Source organism: Chelonoidis abingdonii, chromosome 20 (assembly GCF_003597395.2).
Source record: "Chelonoidis abingdonii isolate Lonesome George chromosome 20, CheloAbing_2.0, whole genome shotgun sequence".
NCBI classification, from domain to species: Eukaryota; Metazoa; Chordata; order Testudines; family Testudinidae; genus Chelonoidis; species Chelonoidis abingdonii.
This window is the reverse complement of record NC_133788.1, coordinates 22,456,568-22,480,986: the sequence shown is the minus strand read 5'-3', so window position 1 is coordinate 22,480,986 and position 24,419 is coordinate 22,456,568. Positions and strand designations below refer to the sequence as shown.

Here is a 24,419-nt window from a genome sequence, read left to right as displayed (position 1 = left end):
AAGAATAAGGGTGAGAGTTCTGACCCTGTACAGAACAGGAATGGAAATGCCTATGGATTGCTTTAAATCCAGTGGCCTGGCAGGATATGTATGCTGAAGGCACTTGTTGGGGTCTAAACGTTCCACAGTTTCCACAGGCGACGAGCTCGGGATGCTAGAGCAGAGACAGAGCTACGAGTAACTATGCTGCCAACTGTGCCTTGCGGGACCAAGATGGAAAGGAGGCAGCCAGTGCTGTACTAACCAGAAGAGAAAACTGTTCAAGTAAAACAGTTTCCCAGGAAAAAGCAGGTCTCGGATTAACTGAGATCACGGTTAGAACTGCCGGCCTGGTCTGACTGGAGAGAGAACTAGGGCTGATTTCCAGCACCCTCTTTCACTCGGCCCAGCAGAGAAAGGGGGCAGGAATTCCGAACACTGGGAGTTAAACTACATCCACCGCACGTCTCCTGGGGTGCACCACTGAACGTCATGTTTATCACACGCTGCTTTCTGACAAGGGACAAATTCCACGGCCATTAGTAGCGACTCTCCAAGTGAAAGGTGAGAACATAAAATCAGCAGCCACAATAATCAGCCTTTCAGCTACTTCGGTTAGAAAGTCTAGATCCCATTCAACAAGTCAACAATTTACATATAAAAAGCGTCGTCCTGGACATAACCCCCTTGAGCTCTCTAAGGACATGGGTTACCCTTCTGCCAGAGAGCTGCAGTCCAAGTTGTGAATGGAGAACTGTCTGCAGCACTTACTACATTTAAAAAATCCTCAGTGGAAGATAGAAAATCAAATAAAATCTACAACTCAACCGGCGAGAGCGTTCTGGACGAAGCAGCCAGCACGCCACTGCTGATCAGCCACAGACCACTATGATACAAGATGTTTAGGTCTAACGGGCCCTAGCTTCCTTTTTCATTCTGCACGGCATGAAGCCTCTAGACAACTGCCAATCAGAGGGCACCTAAGTGCAGTGTCCTGGCCCCTGGAAAGGATGCACGGCCGTGCAGACATTATATTTATATTTTTGGGGTGGGGGCTTATCACTCATGAAAACGAATCACCGATAGCACTAGTCCCCCAATCCTGACCTGCAGCTCCCCCCACTAGTATTCCAGTGCTGGGCTCCCCACACACAGCTCTGACCTACTGCTCCCCTGCCCCCCAGCTCTTCCAAGACATGAGACCCTTCCCACAGCTCTGCCGGTGCAACTCAGTCCTGATCCGCAGCCCCTCTTTAGTTCTGTTCCAAGTGCTGGGTTCGCTGCCTGCTGTGCTGCCCAAGCTCTTCAAATGACGACCTCCAGCTGAAGCCCCTCCCCACTTTGCTACCCAACAGTCACGCCGCAGATCTACCGCTGGCCTGGAGCTTTCCACCCAAAAACGTGCCGATCTAGTCAGGCTCTTTGGGGGTGTTTATGCTGGGGACAAATAACTGCACTAGATGTGATTCCCAGGCTAGGGGCATGTGCTCCGAGTTGAGAAGCTCACAGTAGCTGTACCACCACCACCTTGCTGCTCTCCTTATGCAAAGCTTTACATCTAAGAGTTTATCAATACAATTGACACATTAACTGGAAGACCAGAGTGCTGCCCATCTTTCCACTGCATTAACCATACAGCAAGAAACTCACACAGCCATCAGAAACATTCAAACAGCAGTTCACAGGAAAACACCAGGCCATTGTTACCTTTGGCTGTTCCTCATCTGTGGAAGACTCTTCTGGTGCTGCAGGGGAGTTGCTTGCAGAGCTACTTCTCTGGGTATTGACAGCAGTCTCTGCTGGCAGCACCTCCAGCACAGACATCTTGGAGATCCCGTTCCTTCCGCCTCCCTGCTCGTCCATCCTGGTGTGAGAACAAGCATGAGACCGGCTTTCTTGGGACAGCTCCTCAAACTTCTCCAGGGTACTGAGGAAATCAATCCTGTCAGTGGTTTCAAGCTGGGAACTGAGCTGTGGGCTGGGGGAATTCTGATCAGGAGACCTGGGAAGATCTTTTAAACAAGCCGTGAATTCCTCCATGGGTACCAAATGAACGTTCAGGTCAGTTTTAAGGGCATCTGTCTCTAGATCATCCACGGTCAGATCAGGGAATGCTGTGGCCATCTCCAAAGGCTCTTTAAGTTGCATCAAGGCCTCAGAAGAATGGCAATTATCCAGGGGAAATTCTGACTCATCCAAGCAGCACCCTGCTGGACACCCATTGATGTTGTTCAGGTTCAGTTCATCCTCTATTTGTTCAGTGCGGAAATCTCTGGCTGTGAACTCCAAACGGATCCTCCTCTCTTTGGCGTCCAGCTCCTCGATCACGTCCGTGTCCGACTGGAGCAGGTGGCCCACGTGCGGCCCCACTGAGAAGATGGGAGACGCAGGCTGGTGGTTGTCGTTTGCTGTGGGCTCAGAGAGCTGCTCTGCGGAAGTGGTGATCTCCTTTTTGTTCAGCTCCATCCCGGGTTTGCAGATGGGCTGGTGGTGCTCCGAGAGGTCGCTGTCCGAGTGTGACCGCCACAGCTTGTTATGCCGCTGTTTGCTGCGGGAGAAGGGAAACGTTTTAGTCACTGTCAGAAACCACCTGCAGATCACACATGCTTAAAATACAACCCTGGCCCAAACCCAGGCTGGTGAGTGGGGGGCCGCTTCCATGGTAGCCTCTGGGCCAGAGTCAGTGGCGACAACCAGTCCCTTCCATTAACTGTGGTCAGAGCTGGTCAGAAAATGAATCCACCTGGGCCTACGTGGTCAAGTGGGTGCAGCTGGCACCGCTCTAGCATTGCGGGAGAGCAGCTTGCATGCCACGGGGGCAGGTGACAGCAGTACAGTAGGAAAACCAACCGATAGGAAGGGGTAATACAAAGCAGGCCTCTGCCCTCTCTGCTCCCAGCACCCCCGAATGCCCACAGGGCAAGCTCCGCCCTGCTGGGAGTGCATACAATTGCAATGGATCCCAGAACACCCATCTGTGTAAATGAGCACGGGGGTGTAAGCCATTTACAAGCACAAACCCACAGTGGTCTGTACTGGCCCCAGGGAATTCTGCTCAACTTGGTCCCTTCTCCGACCTCAGATGATGGATGTGTTGGAAGGTGAGAACACGCTGCAGGGCGACAACCAAGGGGATACATGGGGGGCCTGAAACAAAAGGATGCCTGATTTCCCCCCTAGGGCTCTAGTAAATAACTGATCTTTGAACAGCAGAGAGCGGGGTGGGGGTTGGGGACATCCTGCATGGTTACAGGAGGCCAGAAATAGCATCTTGTTTGCAGGACAGAGGCCTAGGAGAGCCACTCCCCTCGCTGCTGGAAAACATCCTCGGGAGGGTCCCAGTCACACGCTCGAGCTAACGGCGGCAGCAGCACCTGTTCTGAGAACTGTTGAGTCTGCGGCCCACACAATAGGGCAATTTCTCCGAAGTGGAACCGGACCAATGAAAACACGTGCCCAGCCTAGCCCCGCACATTAGAGATTTCCCTTCCTCCTCTTGCTGCACTTTCACCAGCTCCCCCTAGGAGGAGAGCACACACCACAGCACGCTCCAGCTCGAAAGGACGCTGTGGGCGGCCAGCCAAGTCTGCGAATGGCCTTCTTCAATCTCCCCTCCCAGTCGCCTGTGTGCGCGCCGAGATCCCAGCCAGCATGGCCTGCCTGCCGAGCACAGGTCCGCTGACTAGCGAACACACCGGCACAGGCTACATGTTTCTGATGGGGAATGCCCTACGGCTAGGGGGCCTCACAAAATAACCCAGTGCCAAATTACATGGCAGACCCAGCAGTCAGGCACCAAGAGTCAGTGTGTGAAATGGGGCAGGACCAGCCCCCTCGTGACAGCGGGGACGCTATGAAGGGCTTGTCAGATACACGGACTTGGCTCCCACTGGGAATGGACCCGACAAGCAGAACCTGGAGACGGAGAGTATTTTGTCTGCAAATATCCATTAATGCAATGACGTAAAGCAGCGACTACCACTCCTGGCAGTCATCACGTTTTCCTTCTGTTTATGAACGATGCTGAGATTACGCCATGAGCCAGGACTCAGGAGGGCAGAGCTCCATGGAGAGCTCCCAGCCTGCATGTCCTCAGGCACACTGCTTTGTCTCTGTGCCCCCGGTTCTGGAAAATCCTTCTCAAGGACACTGGTTAAATATAAATGCGTTAGGGCCTGGACTATCTCTCGCTATACTCCCATGTGCAGTCCAACACACAACACAATGTGCCCTGCTTGTGACTGGACCTTGTCTAGACACTACGGTCACACATCGGGCAGAGCTTTCTGGGCAGTTCATCACCCAGTCACCAGAGAGGTGGGGCAAGAACTCTGCATGTGTGTTTTATTTTGAAATTCAAATCACCTGTTTGCATGAGTGTTATCTGCCTCCAGCAGAGCCTGAGCCCAGGTCACAGCAATAACCAAGCCTGATTTCATCCTGTTAATTTTTAACCTTGGACCTCCCCCATTGAGCAACCATACAAGGTGCCAAAAGCAGGTTCAAAAACCACAAAGGAAGACTCCTTTCTGCAAACCAACAGCCATTTTCTAAGATGCCTGGAGGAAAGCGTTGGCCCTGCTTCTCCTACACAGACGTCTATGCTGCTTTGTCTACTTGTTCCACAGATGCACCCAAGCGCCCAGCACAGTTTCAGCTGAGAAATCAATATGTCAGCATAGACCTCTACCTACAGAGCGACTGGAGAAGGGATTTGGAGGAGGAGCACTCCTGTCCTCTGGAATAGTAACCAGAGCATGTGCATGATTTCTGGAGACACTCCAAGGGGCTCCCCGTCTATCTCGGGTACTTACACAGTTCCCCTTACCCCAGAATCAGAGTGCCTCTCAATCTCCAGCACATTCACCTTCAATGCCCCATGAGACAGGGCACTGCTGTTATGCCCTTGGGCAGATGGGGAAATGGAGGTAGAGAGACTAAGTGACTTGCCCAAGGTAACAAGAAGTCTTTAGCAGAGCAGGGAATTGAACCTGCATCTCTGGAGTCCCAGGTTAGTGCCCTGGGAGCTGACAGCCCAAACCCAAGCGTAGGCTGTCAGGCTGCCACGCAGCCTGGCTCCCCCGGTCTGGTTGCACAGTTCTACTGAAGTGCTGAGGGCAGAGGCGAGGGGTTCCCTGTTGAGTCTGCCGTTTCCATTCGGCCGGCAGTTTTAGTGCTCTCCAAGCAACCCCCTGCCTTCACTAGACACAGCAATGAGACCTGCACTTTCACTTCCCGGGCCCCCGGGGAGACTCAGGCCCACGGTGGGATCGAGGACGAGTGCCCCATCCAACCGGCAGGGATGCACAGCCAGTGCTCAGAACGGTCACCCAAGGGGCTGGGAAAAAGGGGGTCTCCAGAATTCCAGGGCATGGTCAGGGTCAAGCAGAGCAAGTGGGCGCTGGCGCCTGGGTGGGATCACTGGGAGCAGCTGGAGTGAAGGTGTCTCATTCCCCCACTGGAGCCGGGCAGCGTGAAGGAGCGCTCTCAGGCCCTGATGTTCAGTCACTTTCTCCGGTAGCTGTTCCCACAGCAGGCGGCCCAGGTGGTTTGGTAAAAGGAACGTTCATGCCGTGCGAGGCACAGCACGGCCCTCGGGCTCGGCCCCTGCCTGACAATGTCTGAGCGGGCACTGCAGCAGCGCGGTGCCCAAGCTCACTAGGAGGGAGAGGAGAGCGTAATGAGGGAAAGGAAAGACTCTGGCCCTGCTGCTAATGGCTGACAGCTCCAAGGAGCTAAACGCCCCTGCTGCTGTGACAAAAGGAGCCATATTCACAGCTGGAAAGCAGTATCCCACTTACCACACCCCCTTCACCTTCCCAACGTCACCAGATAGTCCAAGCACATGGCCTCGGATCTGCTTGTTCCCTGCCCTGGGTTAATACAGCAAACAGGCCTGAGGGCAGCTCAAACAGGCCTGAGGGCCCGAAGCTGCAGCGAAAGAGGCCAAAGAAGCCTTTTGGAGCTGTGAAAGCAGATACACAAGGAGTGTGTGGTGCCCTGGGGTTCTGCCTGCTGCTCTGCCCAGCGTGGCACCGAGCTCACCCCAGACTTGTTAGCCTCATGCACTCAAACACCTAATGCTGCTTTGCCTTCGAAAGGCCTCACTGATAACCCCACTCACGTCATTCTACTGGGGCCCTGTCCAGAGCAGGCAGAGACTCGCTAGTTGCATACCCAGGGGTGAGGGTGAGCCACACATGGCAGGAGTGAAGGTGGCACTCCCGTATTAGTTACAAATAAACTTTTCCAAGTCTAGCACAGAGGGAGCAAAGAAGAAGAAATCAAGACCTCATCACGCAGAGGCTTTCACTGACTGGATTTCCCGGTGTACTAAAGCTCACCCAGTGCCCTAGATTCGCAGAGGGCTTGAGGACATGAAGTACTAACCATACACCAAGTACGATTCTGTTCACCCACACACTGCAACAGGAGCAGCCACATGGCAAGCCCTAGAGAGACAGACAGCATGTACGTCTGGGCGCCTCTTTCTGTCAAACATCTCACAGCCGGACCAGCGGGGTGCTCTCCTCTTCTAACACCGCGACCATTTCCAGGTTCACTTCCCCTTGCTCTGGTCCAAGCTGCATGCTGGTGAGTGCTGGGAAAGCCAATGATGTCCTAGCACACGGGTAACTGCCTGAGGATTTAATCTGCGCCAACCTGCAAAGAGCCTGCAGCGGAGGAGGGTTCCAGCACCAATACTGCAATCTGGCAGGACACGAAGTATCTTTTCCTTCCAGCAGGTCAAGTCAGGACACTGCTTAACACCTCCTTTATGGGGATGCCCAGGAAACATGCAATAGTGATGTCTTTTTACTAGTCAGCTGACAGGCCTCGTGTTACAGAATCCGCTGCCATATCTTACCTCTCAGCTAAGCTGAAAATTCCATCCAGGAACAAACACTTGATGTTTGCACTACAGAGGAAAGGGGCTCCCCGCACAGACTGCAGCAACTGTTCCTCCACAAAACAGCCCTGAAGCCGTAGCAGATGCTGAGTGAGTGTGTTTCTACAACGGATTTGTGATGCTGAGCTGATCGGGCCGTAGTTCTGAGATGGCAGAGAGGGGATCTGGTTTCCTACTTAGCCATGCTGTAAAAGCTAGTGGAATCATTCGGTTCTGTTGGTGCCTAGCTCAGAGCTGAGTTCAGTCCTGGGACACTGTTGGCTTCGAACCAGTGTTGGGCCAAGCCTCCCCATAGAGCCCTTGTCATGCCACTGGCTGCTCAGATGGATTACTCAGCTCCCCTGCCAACCCGTGGAGCTTCGGGTGACTAGCTAAGGCTCCCCGCACAAATGGAGCACTCTTCCCAACCCCCGCTCCTAAGATAACGATGAACTAGCACACCCATGAAGGGAAGCTCTGAATGAATCCAGTGAAGCCACTCAAATGCCCTGTGCCTTACCTTATACTGTAAAGAAGGTTAAGATTTTCGGATGGGCAGGACATGGGCAAAAAACCGTAAGTCACAGATGCCCAAGCCCCGCATAGGGGTAGTTGGGGGTGGCAGCCCGAGCCCCACACGACGAAGGGGGAGAAGTAGGGTTGAAGCAGAAGCCATGGAGCTCTGTTAAAGTCACGGAATCAGTGACCAAATGTTATGCTCCTTACAGCAAAGAAAAGAGGCCTGTTAGACAGCTCTCAAGCACCCACTCATTCTGAATGAGGCAGGAACACAAGCACCTGCCGGCATATCTGCTAGGCTGGCCACGTGGTCAGGTCAGACAAACGCTCAGTGACAGCTGAAAACAAACATCATTAAACCAAGGCTCCGAACCCCAGAGCACGTGGTACAAAAACAAGATCAAGGCTGAACATCAGCGACCACAACATGCAGTCGGGACTACACCCTGCTGTCGGCACAGCTGCCTGTGGCTTCGTCCAGAGGGGCAGCCGCTGAGGTTTCTGATATGTGAGCAGACACACCCAGCTTCCCACACTCCTTTGCCGCACCCATACTGAAGGAGGCACAATCCGCTTGGGTTCAGACCCTTTCTGGTTCTCTTTTCACTATAAGCCTGGGCCAGAGCGGGCTGGGGAATGATTTTGTGTTTAGGAAACACAGGACAGGAGACAGATTTGTGCTCGAAATCTTATGGCCCATTCCCGTCCTGCCTCTGGAGCTCACCTCGCCAGCAGAATCCCTTGGTACTCCTCCAGCTGCCTCATGAAGCTTGGGTTGGGTTTGGTGACTGTACGCCGCTCCTTCACGTGCTCATAGGCTCGGTCCAGGTTCCAGCCGTATTCCTTCATGGCATACGCGATCACCGTGGAGGCTGACCGGCTGACTCCCATCTTGCAGTGCACCAGGCATTTTGACCCATTCTTCCTAGGGTGGGGAATGGAAAAGGATGATTTTAAAGCCTCCTCTGAAAAGCTCTGGAGAGGCAGACATTGGAGGGGAGAGCTCCAAGTTACCACACAGCTCCTTCTAAGCACTTTCACTCTAAGGGAAAAGCATCCTAGAGAACACACAAAATAGATCAGGAGCTGCCTATTAGCCTTGGGGGCCCTAGAACAGGGGTTCTCAGAACCATTTTTTGGATGGCCTCAGAGTGTGGGGCCAACCAACCCTTGATGGTGGCTCCTCTGAAAACGTTTGCAAACCAGAGTCCTGTTGCCATGGGCTGAAGCCCAGACCTGGAGCCCAGGGCCTGAAGCCAGCCGAGCACACACACTGGCCCCGTGTGTCTGCAGAGGGGCTGCCTGGGGCCCCCAGGAGGCTGCCTAGTGCAGGCTGCTGATCCCATGACAGTGATGCCAGCAAACACCATGACAGCCAGAAGCAACAGCTGGGTGCACTTGAGAAATGCTGCCCTGGTAAATCCTTCCAGCCCTTCAACGGGAGTGGACAAAGATCCAGTCCAAAGGCCATGAGTCTGTTCCAACTCAGCCTTTTTGTATCAAAAGCCCCTGTCTCTTGGCCTCTGAAAGACCCAGGCTATGCCAGTCTATGCAAACCTCCTGGGGTGGTACGTCTCTGGAGGTGTTCACAGTCTCAGCAATGAGCCTTCATCACCCCCCACTGTTCTTAGCTCCTGCTAGAGGCATGGTAACCCTCCCCTGGAGCAGAAGATCATCATGCATAAAACATTCACAAATTGAATAAAAGTGTCCCCCAGGATACTGCATGGGGTTGCAATATCTCTCACAACAGGCTTCTATGTACCAAGCTCAGGATTCTCACTGTATGAAGTTGTTTTTCACCCCTGACTCTCGTCCATCGCACAGAGAAGTCTTGGTACAGAGCTGGTCGTGAGGAGTTTGGTTTGGCTTGAGAAGGGTTTGCTCCATTGCCAGCAATGCAGGGGTTTTACTTCAACAAAGTGTGAGTGGCAAATGAAGGAGCACGGGCTGTAATTTGCCTTGTCCAGCAAGGACTTCAGCCGTACAGCTTTCAGAGTTCAGACCTGCCCCCGTGTTCTTTGCATCCACATGAAAAAAGGTATTTGTTAGCTACTGACAGGCCTCTGCATCAAGGGAGTCTGTCACTAGGGCTGTAGTCTCACTGCAAAGAGATGAGTGTTTTTTACAGATGGCTATCTCCATCCGAGATCCTAGAGATCTGGAGGTACAAAAACCCCACACCTCTTTTGCAGCGAAGAGTTGGCCAAAGATGCTTTACGCAAAAACTTGCAAAGTCAGAACTCCCCCTGCACCTGCCTCCGACGGGTGATTCTAGAAAAGCCGGGGCTGGGCGGGAGGGAAGGCAAGGTGGGACAGGCACACAAGTGCCGAATGGCTTTTAACTGCTCCAACCTGGAATTAACTTGCCTCACAAACTTCTAGCTTTAAAACGTCAGGTGAATTCAGGGTGGGGAACAAAACGTGCCTCCAGAGAGGAGAATATTTCTGACAAGGACGAAGTTCGTTGCACCAAGGAGCTCGATGTGCTTTAGACGTGTATCTATAAATAGCGCTAGGGTAAATCTGAGAGGCGTAACGATTTGTTGGAGAAGGAGCCATTGTCAATCGGGTCATCAGCTCTAGGGCACGGGCAAGAGACAGATGCAAACCCCACACGAGAGGGATAGAGGCAGTCCCTTGCTTGGAAATCCATCCCAGCCTTGCCGGCAATGCATGCCATCGCTTCTATGACCAGCGTCTTCCTGAACTAGATGGCTGCTTGGCTTATTATACACAACCCAGAGAAGCAGGACATGTGTTGGCAACCCAATGGCCTCCAGCTACTAGACTGGAAGTGGCCATTCAGCTAGGAGGCCTAGCAAGCATCTTAGTGCTAACGGATGAGGGTTTTATTCAGAGCAGTGTCTGCCTGCTTTGTACGCAGGGAACGATTTGGATTTTGTTCACCGTTATGTCGTTCTGGTGTCTGCTGACCTCTGCTTAATTTTACTGTTGCCCTGTCCTCCCAACTTGGCACACCTGTTTCGCCCATGTGTCCACAAGGGAATAAGAACTCTCCAGGTGCGACCAGCTTCTGTGTTACCTGTCTGCCCGGCGCGGGCACAATGGAGTGTTTGGGCTGCCTCGATGCTCTCATAATATAAAGCCGCCAGCGGGGAGGCTCTGTAACAAGCAACCCCATTCCCTTTGGGCAGTAACAGCTGCGTTTGCATGGTTCTATGTCCCCTGACATTTTACAGAAGTTTAACACCTCAGGTGGTTCTGTGTTTCTGAAATCCCGGAAGCTCCCTAAAGCACTAAAATGCAGGGCAGCCGAGGGAATGATCGCATAGCAGCGATTTCCCTCTTACCAACGTGCTTTTTTATAATTCAGACAAACAGAAAAGCCCACTGCACACAGCAACAGCAGGAACTGAGAATGCAAATGCCTTGATCCTAACACAGGACAAAGGGGAGCTGGAAAGAGTGAAGGGCCAGAAGGAAACGTGTTACTAGGAGCTTGCTGTATTGCGCTCGCTCTTTAAGTGCAGACTTACTTGGCTTTGGAGATGAATTTGTAAGTGTCGTTCCAATACGCCAGCAGATCTGTGGCCTCCTCGTCGTACACCCGGATGTTATGGTACTCGAAGACGCCTGGGAAGAAGTTATCTATTTCTCGAGTCACATTCAGAATGTACCGCACCCTGTGTGGAAGCAGAGGGCAGATAAGATTGGGCAGACCGTCTCTGCAAGGAAATGGCTTTGCTTTGTTTTGAATTTGTTTAGAGCCAAGCAGTCAGAGTAAGTCGAGCAGGGAGTTAGATTCAATGCAGGGAGGAAGGCACTGATTGCGGGGCCAGGCAATGGGTTTGCTGGGGATTTCTAACCTAGTCTCTGTGGAAGCGGCTCCATTCTCCTGTGACTGGAAACCGGACCAGGGCTGGCCAGCCTGCCCGTTCAGCCTGCTCTGTACCACACAGAAGGTCCAGCACATGCTACCATACAGCTTCATCTCTTCCTGCCAGCTTGGAGACGCGCATTCCCCTTTCCAATCTCCCGTCCTACTGCGCCAGTTACCATCAGTGTCGGGAGACCAGGCTGTAAGGGCATTAGCCTGAAGATCCGTGCTCTCAACAACCCTCCTAACACACCTCTCACCTGGGTCCAAGCAGGAGTAGCTGCCTTCATTCTGGGATTCGCACCAGGCCCTTCACTTCAATCCAAGACACCAGACTAGCCTCAGAATTAAGGCCACAGCGAGGCAACTCCTGATGGTTGCATAGATCGGACCCTCCCGTATTCTGCAGCTGCCCAGAACCCAGAGAAACTGGAAGGGTGTTGCCTGTGGTTGGGGCAGATTTGATTCTTCTCCCCAGCACAGACCGTTCTGAGCAGTGAATGGCTGAGGGAAGCACATGGTATTCCCATGTAAGACACCCCGAGCCCCTAAACTCATGAGAGGTTTGCAAGCCTCCATGTCTTAGCAGACACAGCAGCAGAGTTTCCAGGGGAAAATGCCCTTTGTCAGGCTAGGAGCAGGTGTCGGGTGGTGAGGATTGAAAAGCTCAGCTCAGGATGAGGAGAGATTGCTGTAGCAACCTGGCCAAACGAGAAAGCCAGTGGGTTTCCTGCATGTTCTGTCTGGATCGATGTGGCCTACAGATGGGTCGCCTAACCCCAAACCTTACAGCAATCGAGGGAGAACGTTATCCCTTTGATTTGCAAGATGCTCAGTGCAGCCCCTGCTTTAAGGCAGCGACGGCTGCTTTGACACACACTTTTCGCTTTCTTGCCACAGTGCAGCTGCCTGCCCAGGTTGTGAGGAGTGCCTCTTTGCAGCGCACACAGGGTCTCATCCCACTCCACCCTACCTCAGGAGAACAGCATGTGGAGCCCAAAGAAAGCCTCCCCTGGGCCAGCGCTGCACTGTCTATTCAGTGAGGGAACCACAGATCTCGGTTACCCGTTGCTATGTGACTGTCAGCTGCCTGCACTCGTCGGTGGGATTTCAGTCAAGATCAGGGCTACCGGAGCCTTTTCCTTCCCTGTCTTCGTACGGGGGATTTGGGGGCTGGGGTGCTACTCTGCCAGTTCGTTGTTACCATTTAGGTTTGCAAGCCCTTGGTTAGCACCCAGCAGCAGCAGGAAATCTGGTTGTGCAGTGACTTAGGTAAGGCAAAGACTTCCCACCCATACTCAGCAGCTTGCATGCAGGGGCCTGCTATACAGCTCAAAGCTGCTTACCCTTTGTTCTGTAAATCTTCCAAATTGGAGGCATTCCACTCAGAACCCTGTGCAAAGAATAAAAAAAGGAGCATGAGCAGGAGTGGAGCGCAGTGTACCCCGCCAGGGAGGAAGGCCCCCGCCAGCTGGGTGCGAGCTGCAGGGAGCCAGCGAGCTGTGCAGGAGGTAGCTGGCCAATCCAGAGCTGTAAACCGGGATTTGTTGAAAATACAGACAGTAAAAGGGAAAAAAAATAGTGCTCATGTCTCAAAGCGCAGCCACTTATCTCACTTGACAATCAGAGCCGCCCAGAAGCAACAGGAAGCCCTGCAAGACAGACCCAGGTAGAGCTCTAGTTAGTTTCCTGCAAGCAGGGTGACCAGATGAGAGGAAGAAAATATCCGGACCCGAGGGAGGGGGGGGAGGAAAGGGGGTGTCCTTCCGCCAGCCGGGGGGGAGGAAAGAAGGCAAGTGCTGCCGGCTGAGCGAAATATCGGGACAAATTGTGTCCCGACCAAAGATCGGTCGGGACACGGGACAAACACCTAAATATCGGAATGGTCCCGATTTTATCTGGTCACCCTACCGGCAAGCCACTGAGAAACCTAGTTCAGAAAAATACAGACAGACCCCCTCCCACACAAGACCCTGCGCCATGGAAGAGACGCTATCTGCAGAGAGACAGAGTGTGTGTAAAAGACACTGAGACCCTCTCTACATGCGTTCCCACATCAAAGACAGCATGAGTTTTTTCTCCTGCCTGTGTGAGCACAGAAACAGGCCAGGGAAGCATGTTTTCGCTTCGCCATCTCACCAGCTTCTCTACCTTGCGTCCATCCCTGGCTGCCGCGAGCCATAGAGATGGACTTTGCTGGGTGCTGCCTGTGGAGCCTTTCCTGCATGGGCTTGCTTGCATCCAAGTCCCCAAAGCTGTCTGAAGTTGCCTGGATTACTTCTGACTAATCTGATGAGCTTGTAGGAACTTCTCACAAGAAACCACCTGGGCAAAGCAAGTCATTAGCCTGAGACACTTTTGCTGCTTAACTGTTCCTGCCTCCCCTCCACCCATCCAATTTCTTGGGAGTGCTCACATTTAAACACACTATGCCTCCGGAGCTGCTGAAAGGAAATATCTTCACAAGAAAGGGAGAGACGTGGCCTCCTCGTTTGGAATGGATTGGCTAGTTCAAGGAGGTGTGGCTCCACAGAGACGCAGACCTCAGGCTAAGCCGACAAAGCCAGGGTCAATCCCTTGGGGCTGGGAAGTCAAGGGGAGAGCTGACTTGGCCTCGGAGGTACGGTAAGTAGACAGGCCCTGGCAGCGATGAAAGGCAGTTAAGTAAGCACAACATTCAAGGCAAAATGTTTATGTGGCCTTAAGTGGATAATCTGCAGGGTTCTGTGTTAGGCTCCTCTGTTCCCGGCTGAGAAATGAGTTCAAAAGATCTCTACTGTTACAGGAAGTGTAATTCCACCTGTGACTTATACAACCCTTCCCTGCTTGGGTTCCAGTCTGTTTTCTTTGTCACTGCTGTGTCCTCCCAAGGAGAGGTACACCCCGGTGACCTCAACACAGGCTCTGGTATGGGAAGAGACGGACTAGGGATTTGACTGTTACATGCCAGTAGAAACAGGGTGCAAATTCAGGTCTGAGCGTGGAAATACAGAGCTAAGACTTGCATCCCTCACCTGGAAGCTGTGGAACAGAGCTGCAGCAAGGCTGGATTGATCACATTGGGGTCAGTCCATCCAAGCCGCCAGCCGGCCCTCAGCCAATAGTACCTCGCCTTATGCATCACTTGAATGTATGAGCTCTAGGAGCAGCTACTGTTCCACTGATGGGAATGTTACTTCACGCAGAGATCTGCCCACTTGAGATGAGAGGTGTTATTTGCATTGAGAGGCCTGTTCTCAGTCACACAGCCATCTGGTGATTACCAAGGGATTCTAACTTGCAGGGCCATGGCCTTAAGGGCTTACCAGAAAGACATGGTCAAATATCTGCGTGGGACTGTCCATCTGCCCAAGAATCACGATCATTTCATTGTCAATGAACTCCTTGAACTCCCGCAGGTTGCACACCATCTGCATCTCCAGCTCCGTGCGGATCTGAGGAGGAGGAGAACACTGGGTGAATTCTTTTCCCGTTTCCCCAGGTGAATAAAGGGACAATGCTCACGTTGTGCAGTGCTCTCTGTGCTCCCGCTAGCCACCCTCCTCACCCGCAGCATTCTCCTGCCCGCTGTCCCAGCATGGGCGACGCCGGGCTCCCCACTCACCTCTTTGGACGTGATGTTCTCCAAGTCTTTCTGCATCATGATCTCTCTTAACTTGGTTTTAATTAACCGCTCTGTGCGCTCACGCTCCGTGGGGCTAGGAGAAGGAAGCAACAGCCACTTACTGCTAGGTAAACTGTGGTTTAACTGGTTAATGATGGTATGCAGATGCACCTAGAGCGAGACACTGCTGATCCCCACCTGGGAAGAATCTAACCTTTTACCTCTGGATCCCCTTAAACCCAGATCAGGTTCACAGCTGTGCTTTATATGGAACAGAAATGCCACTGGATGGATCCAGTACTTTAACGGGTCTCCATAAAAACCTCTCCAGTATTTTGCTGTTCCAGTGGCTTCAGGCAGTGTATTACCCCCCCTACTAGCCTCTCAGCTTCTCCCTTACCTTTCTTGGAAAGGTAACAGCTCCACACCTCCTTACATGGAGACAGAGTGCAGCTAAGCCTGCATGCATTCCACCAGCCTCTGCTGCCTGTCGCCTTATCGCTGCTTGCAAAAATAGCTTTACTAATCAACCAGGATGGTGGCAGTTGTACTGTAGCTCCGGTGCTCTGAGAGGGCTCACCCATCATCTAGAGATGGGGCCCAGTGGTAACATCTCAAACCTATTCTAGCCGTCTGTAATGCTGCCAAGACGGCAAATGCATGGAGGCTTCTGCTTTATGAACAACTGGAATTCCTCTCCAGCTGGTGGTTTATGAGCAAGGAAATTACAAAAATACTGGTGCTTTTAATCATAGAGCCCTGCCTGGGACTCCGCAGGCCACCGTCAGATTTTTCAGTGGAGAAAGGGTGGGTGGCAAACTATTAAGCTGGCAGTCTGCCAGAGGCTTGCAGTTCACTTCCCTGTTCGTTAAAGACAATCAGGTATGAAGACTCATTGGCAACTGAAATGCCCCATACGATTATTCACTCATTGCTCTGCTAAGACTACCTGAGCCCTGCGTGCTGTAATGAAATCTATGGGAGGAACACAGTGGGCAAGCAGCCTGTGATGGCAAAAAGGTGCGTCCTCTGTTATCCTTGGGGGAGTGTAGGGACTATAGCTGGAAGGAGCTCTTGAGGTAATGCCATTGCTCCGTGTGCTGCAAGGAGAGGCTACACGATTACTGACAACTGGTTGGGAGCAATTCATAAGCGGGTAGCTTGGAAACCTGGCCCCACTACCAGCATGGCCATCTCAGTCGCTGTCCTGAGGCGTGCCACCAGCCAGCGTCTGAGCATCATGCACCTTCCCACCCCATTCCTCCAGGGGATAAAAGCGCTGGTCCCTACCCTACATTTAATCCTTAGGCACGCCGACTGGATCAGCTGCTTGAGGCTTCCCAGCTAAGAGGCCTGAAAGCCTCTGGGCCACACAGCAAGAACAAAATAAAAACCCAGTTTATTATAAACCAGCAACATGCCCATGTAAGCGCCTGAGCTGGTCTGGTGGGCCAGGCACAGAAGGAGGAGACAAGCTCCTGGGTTCTACTGCCAACTCTGCCACCGACTCCCTCTGGGGCCTTGAGCAAGTCACTTTGCCTTTCCCATCTGTCAAAGGGGATAGTGTTGCCCAGACTGAGGGCTGTACGAAGCTCTGGAAGTGCAGGGAAAATGCTGAGAATCAGCACAGAAAAGGACACGACAGGGTCTCCATTAGCTAATCTTCCAGCCTTGATGTTTATTTAATCCAGGATCCACCTATGAACTTGCAATGCTCCCTGCTGACAAGGCACTAAGCCCGATCCCATGGGGCAGTGTCTCCTCCTGCGGAGGTGTGGTGCTGCACACACACACAGCCTCTCTGCCCAGCAGAGACAGGCTGACTTACACATCCGTGAAGAGGGCGGGAGAGTCAGGCCGGTGCGACTGCACGTCCTGCATGGCATTCCATTCGTTGACTGAAGACTGGTCGGAGTCAATGCGGCTCTCATAGTAACTGACCCAGGTGAGGAAGAGGCTCCCTGGGTAGTAGTTGTGACTTCGGGCCACCTCACAGGCCTTGTGTAAACTCTGCAGGGCAGACCTGGAAGAAGCCCCCACACATCAGCATCTCCCCCCAGTGACGAGGAACAAAGCCCAGAGTCCCACCATTCTGATTCACTGCTGCTGGCTGGGCTATGGGGCAGCACATCCTGCCTCTGTTGGTCAGTCCCCAGGTCTGAACCAGGATGCAGCGGAACCCTCAGCCTACAGCTGCCTGGAAAGATTACTGCTTAATGCAGTGCCTGACTGTAAAGTCAGCTCTGGACTCTCACACCCCGCAAAGGTCTGCAGTTCTGATTCGAAAGAACCCCACGAAACAGCAGCTCATTCCGAGTGCCCTTTGCAACATGTCACGGGAATCATTCTGAAACCTCGCACTGGCCTTCGGAGCGCCCTCAGCCCTGCCTGTCATGTCACTCACTGCACACGTGCGAGAGCACGTGCCCCCTGGAGCTGAAGAAATGATCACATTGCTGTTACAGACTCTGCACTGTTCACCACCAATTCCTATACCTGGAGAGCACAGCTCCCTGTGTGTCTGAACAAGGCACTGAGCCCATGTGCCTGGGTCTTACAAGACGTGAGTGACACACAGCAGCATCTGCTTTATGAAAGCAGAAGTATCTAAAATGCCTTGGATAAAGGAGCACTGGGACAGCTCATAGGGAGTCCTTACCACATTGCTTGAACGGACACTGGCTTGAACACATGGACCCTGTTGTCTGTTGAGACGCTGAACCCACTGGTGAAAGAAAGAAATGGACCCATTAAGAATGAGACACTTATCATGGAGTCTTTTTTCAGCTAACAACCATTAACTTGTAACCAGCCAGGCCAGCAACGGGCTAATCCAAGGCACGGATTGGTTTGGCCAGTTTCCGCTAGAGGACTGATGCGGATAGCATGGTACAGCTCTGGGCAGGCTCATTTTTAGCGGCTGCTGTTCAGCGATGAAGCCAGGAGACTGGCGGAAATAAAGGCGCTGGTCAGCCATGGAAGCAGCAGCGCCCAGGTGAGCAGTTTACCCAGGCTACCCTCAAGTTCAAAGCCAGAAATGGGAACGACACAGTACAGCTGAGCGAGGCAACCAAAGCAGCAAAGGTCACTCTCTGCACTGAGAGCAGTTTACAGTCCAGGAGGACATCAGGCAATGAAGACACCACACTTGTATTTACGTTAGCAGAATATGGTTGTCCCTACAGGTGCTCCACAGCAACACCTGATGGGATCCCATTTCAGTAGCTTTCACCCCCGGCCCCTCCCCACATACAGAGTGAAACCTTCTTAACAGTAGCTTATGAGCATACATGCATAAGCTGCTGCCTAACTGCAAGGCAATTGGTTGCTGTCTCCCATGACTACTGTGATTTGAAGGGCGGCCTGAACTGCCCATACTGACAATAATTTGAATGCGATTCCACACAGTATCCTCTGTGAGCAGTGTACCGAACAGAACATGGAAGCCCTCTGCTTCCCAGACACTTACCCATCCCCATCCAAGTGAATAAGGGTGTCGCTCCACAGCGGCAGTACCAAGCCCATTGTGCAAGTGCTACTGTAATAAGAAACAGAAGGTCAGCTGCTGCGCCATTCACTTTCCCCAGCTACTCTGCAAATTGTACAGCAGTGGATGCAAACTCATTTGTATTGATCTGAAATACTGACCAGACCCCTCTCTAACCTGTGTCTTGTTCTCTACAGGCGTCCTTGGAACTGCAAGCAGTGTTTGATATGGGCTGTTAACCACAGCTGGGGTTTGCTTGTCCCCCTGCAGCAAGCTTGTAATGTTAATGTATTTCCAGGGTGGATTCTGAAGTGAATTCAGAGCAGCAGGCTCTATGCAGGAGGGCAGAGGCCGGGTCACCCAATTTTCATTCAGCTCAAGGTTTTTACACTTGAACGAGAGGAACTGTTCTGATTTCTTCCAGGTTCGCCAACACACATGGCTCCTTCTAGCTACCACTTTGGAATCCAGGGTTCTCTGTTTTTCTTGGTCATTCAGCCACAGCTGCTAGGAGCTCAGGTGAATGTAATGTAATGCTCCTCTGAAGGACGACAGTGGGAAGGAAGGTATGGTAAGTTGTGCATTGCAGCACACCACCCCCATCTGCGATTTCCCTTTGCCCCCATGGTGGCTAAGCTCAGGCTGCCACAAGAGACGCTTATGGGAAATTTCATTGTTCTTCCAATAGCTGCTATGTCTTTTCCCTCATTTGACAGGCATGCCGTGTTTGGTCACATGGAAATGCTATGTCCTCTCTGAAAGAAGAGGGAAACCCTGGGATAAAAACAGAAATAAAGTGATGGAAGAACTGATGGGGGAAAAACTGTATGTGTCAGGCTGCCAAGGGGAAAAGGCAAACCCAAATTAGGAGGAAACTGCTGGGTGATCAAAGCAGGTGCTTTCAGAGAACGTCAGATTCTAGTGTCCGGCTCTCCAATTCTTCGCACTGGACTCTGTGTGCTGCCTAACACCCACCTGGGTGACTGGAGCTCAGGGGCAGCAAACAGACTCAGAATGGCCTGTGGATGTGCACACTCACACGCAGGAATGGCCGTAATGCCCGGCCCCAGGAGACAGCCACAGGCAACTATTTCTATTGACTAAACGAGATGAGCTCATGGAAAAATGAGTTTTTAAAAAGCAACCCAAGGTGGCCAGGGTATTTTTAGTGATACTTTTCCGCGAGCCTTTATCGGGGACCTTAGCAACAAGTCTGTACGGAGTTATAAATAGCAAGTGGGCTGGGCGGGAGGGGGGGGAAGAGGGAGAGCATGACAGTCTAGAACCCAAGTAACTAGCAAAAAGCTAAAAAAGTCTGCACAGCATTTATCTCGGTGCCAGCGAGCCCTCACTTCTCAAGGGGCAGCACTGGTATGCCAGACCCAAGAGCAATTCCCAGGTCACAGAATTCTGTGCAAGAACGTAATAATTGTGTTAGTGCACCCATGACACACACTAAGTTTGATGTTTAACCCCGCTGCACACAGCACCAGCTGCACACAGGCCCCAGTTCTTTGACCCAGTTGCTTCTGAGCCAAGCTTCCCAAGCACCGCTACAAATTAAGCATAGTGGCTGCTGTGATATCTAAATGACAACAAGGAAGGCAGTTTCAAAGGCGAACGGTTTCAGCCAGCCATGTGATGGCCGTGTAACAACCTGGAGGAATATTTCTGACATGCATAGCACATAACTTTAAGGTTGGCAACATTCATTCCCATACTGTGGCTCTATTCAGATGTTCTGGGGCTGGTGCATACTCGCTGTTTCTCAAGATAACTTCACAGGAAATTAACAGGAGGATTCAGGACCTGGGTTCCTTTTCTCTCCCCTCTTAGCTAAGACCCAGATTGGTTTGTGATGCTTTAGGGTGCATGTCCTCCCACCCCACACCACGCCCTACAAAGAGCCCAGAGTCCTATTTTAACCTTTCGGAAGTCTCTGCCTTACAGCAGCCAGCAGGTCTCTCCATGGCTTCTGGTTACACAGACAGCAAAGACAACTTAGCTGCCACATTTTGCGACCCTTTGGAGAGGTCACCGCAATTTACATACATACGGTGAAAGCACGACACCATGCTGACACACAAATGGCTGGAGAGCGCACGCACTGAGTAACCTCTGCCATCAGAGCGCCTGACATTTCCTTCGGGCCCTCTGTGCCCCCACCACAACTGAGTCCTCTGCAGGCCTCAGCAAGGGGCTGCATGTCTGACTGCTCCCCCGACCCAGGAAAGGCATCTATTGGTACAGTTTTTTATTGAATAGACTCTAGGGAATTCAGACAAGCTGCAGATAAAAGCAGGACTTTGAGTCTTGCCGCCTACTGCTTTCAAAACTCCTACACCAGCATGGGAGATTGGTTACCCTATTTTTCGGGACTTCCAAATGCTGCACATCCTCTGTCCCTCCCAACTCTGTGCTGCTTCCCTATGTCTGACAGCCTAAGGTTTGTGTTTCAGAGCTGCACCAAGCCTCCAGGCTCCCCCACCCCTCTTTCAAGATATTGGAAGGCCATTTGGGGGCTGGAGAACGGTGCTGGAGTGGCGAGTCTAGAGGTTGAAGCAGTCTGCCTAGATACCTGTCATTGGAAGAGAAATCCATTCCTAGGACAATGCTTTCCTCAGTGTCTTGTCTGCCATTTGTTGAAACTACCACCATGTATCTAGTGCGGTTCTGGTACGTACTTTCCAGTCTTACTGCCTAAGGGTCAAGGAGACAAAAAATGATCAGCAGTCAAGGCAGTGAAACGCAGAGTTGTGATTTTACAAAGCATCCTCCAGTGCGCTGTGAGGCACAACAAGCAGCAAGGCATTTGGCACCAGTGCAGAAGACCAGAGCCTCTACACTGGGTACACAGTACTGCAGCAAACAGAGAAATCGGAATCATTCTCTCCGCTCTCGCAGACCCAGGATCTGCTCCCTACACCCACCAAGCATTCGCCTGCAGATGTGCCCTGCTCAGCCACTACTGCCGTCAGTACCTGGGGATAGCTGCCACAGTCCTCTGGGCAAGTTGGCATAGTTAGTCCTAGGAGGTGCTGCGCGCTTTGAACCTGATGGGCACAGAGGGGGCTCAGCACCAGCCAGAAGTTATGTAGCACTTCAGAGAAATAGATCCTTTCCTGAAGCTATCCACACTGAATTATGGGAGTTCTTTAAACGACTGATTAGTTGATTCTCTCCCCGCAAAACCAAGCACAGCTGGTGAAACTCAGGCAGCAGCCTTCTGGCATGCTTTTAACAAGCGCTGACCGCAAGGGAGGCAAGTCAGCAAGATCCAGGAAGGCTGCATCACAGAGCCCGGTATATTTACAAGAAGCCAAGAGGAACTACATTCAAATGACCTGAGCAAGTCTTCGTAAGATCAGAAGCTGATTAGCTGTGACGTGCCAAGGGGATGGCACACAGACAGAGTGCATTTGCCAACATGGATCTGTGGTAGGCAGTTCCATTTGGTTTTCATGCTTTTGGGCTTGGTCCCAAGACATCTGCAGTTATTTTAGTCACAGAAACCCAATTAAAGATAAACTGGGATGCCATTAGGGAGGAGATGTCTTAATGATGATCTCTTGGCTCGTGTTTGGCTTTGGGCAGTCTAATCTAGCCCTGAGTCCGAGTGTTTACATTCGCATTGTTACACGACTTCCTGAACTTTTCATGAGCCGTGGGCAGCCAGTGAGGATGAGAAGAGCCTTGTCTACCCGAGCAGCACCAGGGAAGCCTCCCAGTGTCGTAGCAGCAGCAGCAACAGCTGGCACAGAGGAGGGACTGGCATTTCAGCCACCACTAGACCAGACCTATCCGACACTACAGCAGACTAGCACCACAACAAGGGGTGCTGGCAGACTGGAAGACATGGCATGGTGGGAGAGGTCCCCCCACCCCACCCCTCAGGAGGAGTCACGCCAGCCTGATTTGCCTTCTCATTCCTTGCTCCAACAAGGAGGAGGGACATGAGTTTGCATTTCTGCAGGCCAGCCCTTCCAGATGGGATACCTGCCAAAGGGGTGACTTCCAGGACTAGCAGCTGACACCAGACCGCAGAGGAAACAGCTGTGCCTGACCCCAAAGAGCAGAGGACAACCGGGGTCTTGGTGGTTCAATTTTTCCACCCACATTAGGACACAAACCCCAGAGGATAAAACCAAGAGAGCGAGCAAACAGTGAGCAGCACAATAACCACCCTGCACCCAGGGACCTGTCCGAGGCTCCAGAGGCCTGTCTGCAGCCAGAGGATTAGTGTAATCTAATTTACTTCACTAAACCAATCTAGGTAGCTGTAATTAGCTGTGTGGTTTTAATGTAAGACCATTTAGCGCAGGGTTGCCCAAGCAGGTGTCAAAGGTCACATGGCCTCAAGTCACAGACAGGATTGTCACAGGAATGATTAAGAGAAACTGACTTTTTAAGATCAGCATTTAATACCCGCGCGCCCGCTGAGAGCACCGGGGGTGCAGCTGAGGCAATCTGTTTCGCTAAATTGACTGGAATAATCAATAATTAGCTCTGCACTTCTAAACCAGGTGACACCAAAGGATCTCAAAGCAATTCGCAACCAAGTAGAGTCTCAACATGCCTGTGAGGGAGCTGCAATTCCCAGTCTCCTCCTCCACACCTGGGATCTCATTCTCTACCAATGGCAGTGATGAAGCACAACAGAATCAGCTGCATCAATTACTATGCACCCAAATGACATGGCTGTCCTAGCAATGGTGGGTTACACAGAGCCACTGGGACACCACCAGCTGATCCAGGCGAGAACGTTCTCTTCTCAGATTAAGAAACTTACCTACGTACTGGTAATATAAAAATCTATTGCACCCATTCCTGTACCCAGGGTCTGTCTATAGACAACATGCTGTGATTACAACACAGCTTTCTCCTCAGCTACGAGCTTGTTTTGACCACAGATGACCTCATGCAGTATTTAGCTACCCACATGGAAGCACATTATGCAGGTCCAAAGACAATACAGAGGTCTTACCCGTCACCTAGATAGAGAGTACAGATGCCAGCAATGCCTACAACAGGACCAGGAGAATTTATAAGCTGGAAATTTGGTTTGGATACAAAACAAGATTTTTTAAGTTTAAAAGTCAGCTGCCCAATTTCTACATTCTTCCGCATTCCAGAAGGTTCTTGTGCAACTTAACCATTGCCTTCCTGCTACTGGTCTTACACCGGTCCATTAAAGGGCCCAATCCTGCTCCCTTTGGAGTCTCTGAGAAGTCTGCCAATTGCTCCAACCGGAACAAACGCAGACTCTTACACTGTCCTCTAAAAAGTGACGCTCACCCTCCAAAGAGCAGCTGCCAACACACAAGAAGAGGAGCGGGTTTTTATGCTGTTTACACTACAAGTCTCAGCTGAATGTATTATTTTAAATGAGTCTCTTGCAGCTCTGTGCACCACCCTTCATCTGTGAGGAATCAATTCAATTCAGATGGACTTCAGACCTCAGCCTTGTCCAAGAGACTAGCATTCCGCACTGAATGCCACACAAAAGGCTGTGTGTCTTAGCCTACACAATCCTTATTCAGCCGTTAACAGGGCAAACTGGTCTCACAGCGCAGCCAGCAATACTGCTGAGTAACGCAGCCTCAAACACTCTGACTTTGGGCCCCAGTCTGTGAGATGCCAAGGGCCCCCTGGGATGTGAGTGCTCTGCATGCGCATGGCATTCTGCATCAGGCCTCTGGCTTGTCTGGGCTGCGTTATTACACATGTGATTGCAAAGCACTCTCCAGGCTTCTTTTTAAACTGCACGTGCTTTGCAGTAACATCAGCTGCTTTCCTCTTCTGCGTGTAAGGAAGGGCCGGCTACAGGGAAAGCCAAGAGAAAAGTGCAAACTAGCAGAGCTGGAACGTCTCTTCTGGTGCTTGGCTAGGCCTGGTGGGGTATAAACTGCTGTGACAGATTCAAGAGATGAACCCAGACAACACAAGAGAGCCTGTCAATGCTAATGGATGACAAGAAAGCCAATGAAGATCTCTGAAATGTTCAGATACTGCCAGTCCCTCCGGCCAGCACTCCTCTCTGGTTCTGGAGGCACCCAGGACAAAGGTAACACCACCACTTCAGTTCCATAGCATCTTTCAC

General features: G+C 51.8%; 1 protein-coding gene across 2 annotated transcripts in view; it reads right to left on the bottom strand.

Moving 5' to 3' along the window:
* SSH2 (slingshot protein phosphatase 2) overlaps window positions 1-24,419 on the bottom strand; it is a 150,394-nt gene that overhangs the window by 6,210 nt on the left and 119,765 nt on the right. For both annotated transcript variants that reach the window (XM_032788778.2, XM_032788780.2), the window contains 10 exons: window positions 20,898-21,019; window positions 18,302-18,370; window positions 17,492-17,557; window positions 16,661-16,855; window positions 14,833-14,926; window positions 14,534-14,662; window positions 12,575-12,621; window positions 10,888-11,034; window positions 8,112-8,312; window positions 1,687-2,527 (listed from right to left, as the gene is read on the bottom strand). In XM_032788778.2, the coding sequence (XP_032644669.1) occupies window positions 1,687-2,527; window positions 8,112-8,312; window positions 10,888-11,034; window positions 12,575-12,621; window positions 14,534-14,662; window positions 14,833-14,926; window positions 16,661-16,855; window positions 17,492-17,557; window positions 18,302-18,370; window positions 20,898-21,019 (1,911 nt within the window). The remainder of the gene's footprint in view (window positions 1-1,686; window positions 2,528-8,111; window positions 8,313-10,887; window positions 11,035-12,574; window positions 12,622-14,533; window positions 14,663-14,832; window positions 14,927-16,660; window positions 16,856-17,491; window positions 17,558-18,301; window positions 18,371-20,897; window positions 21,020-24,419) is intronic.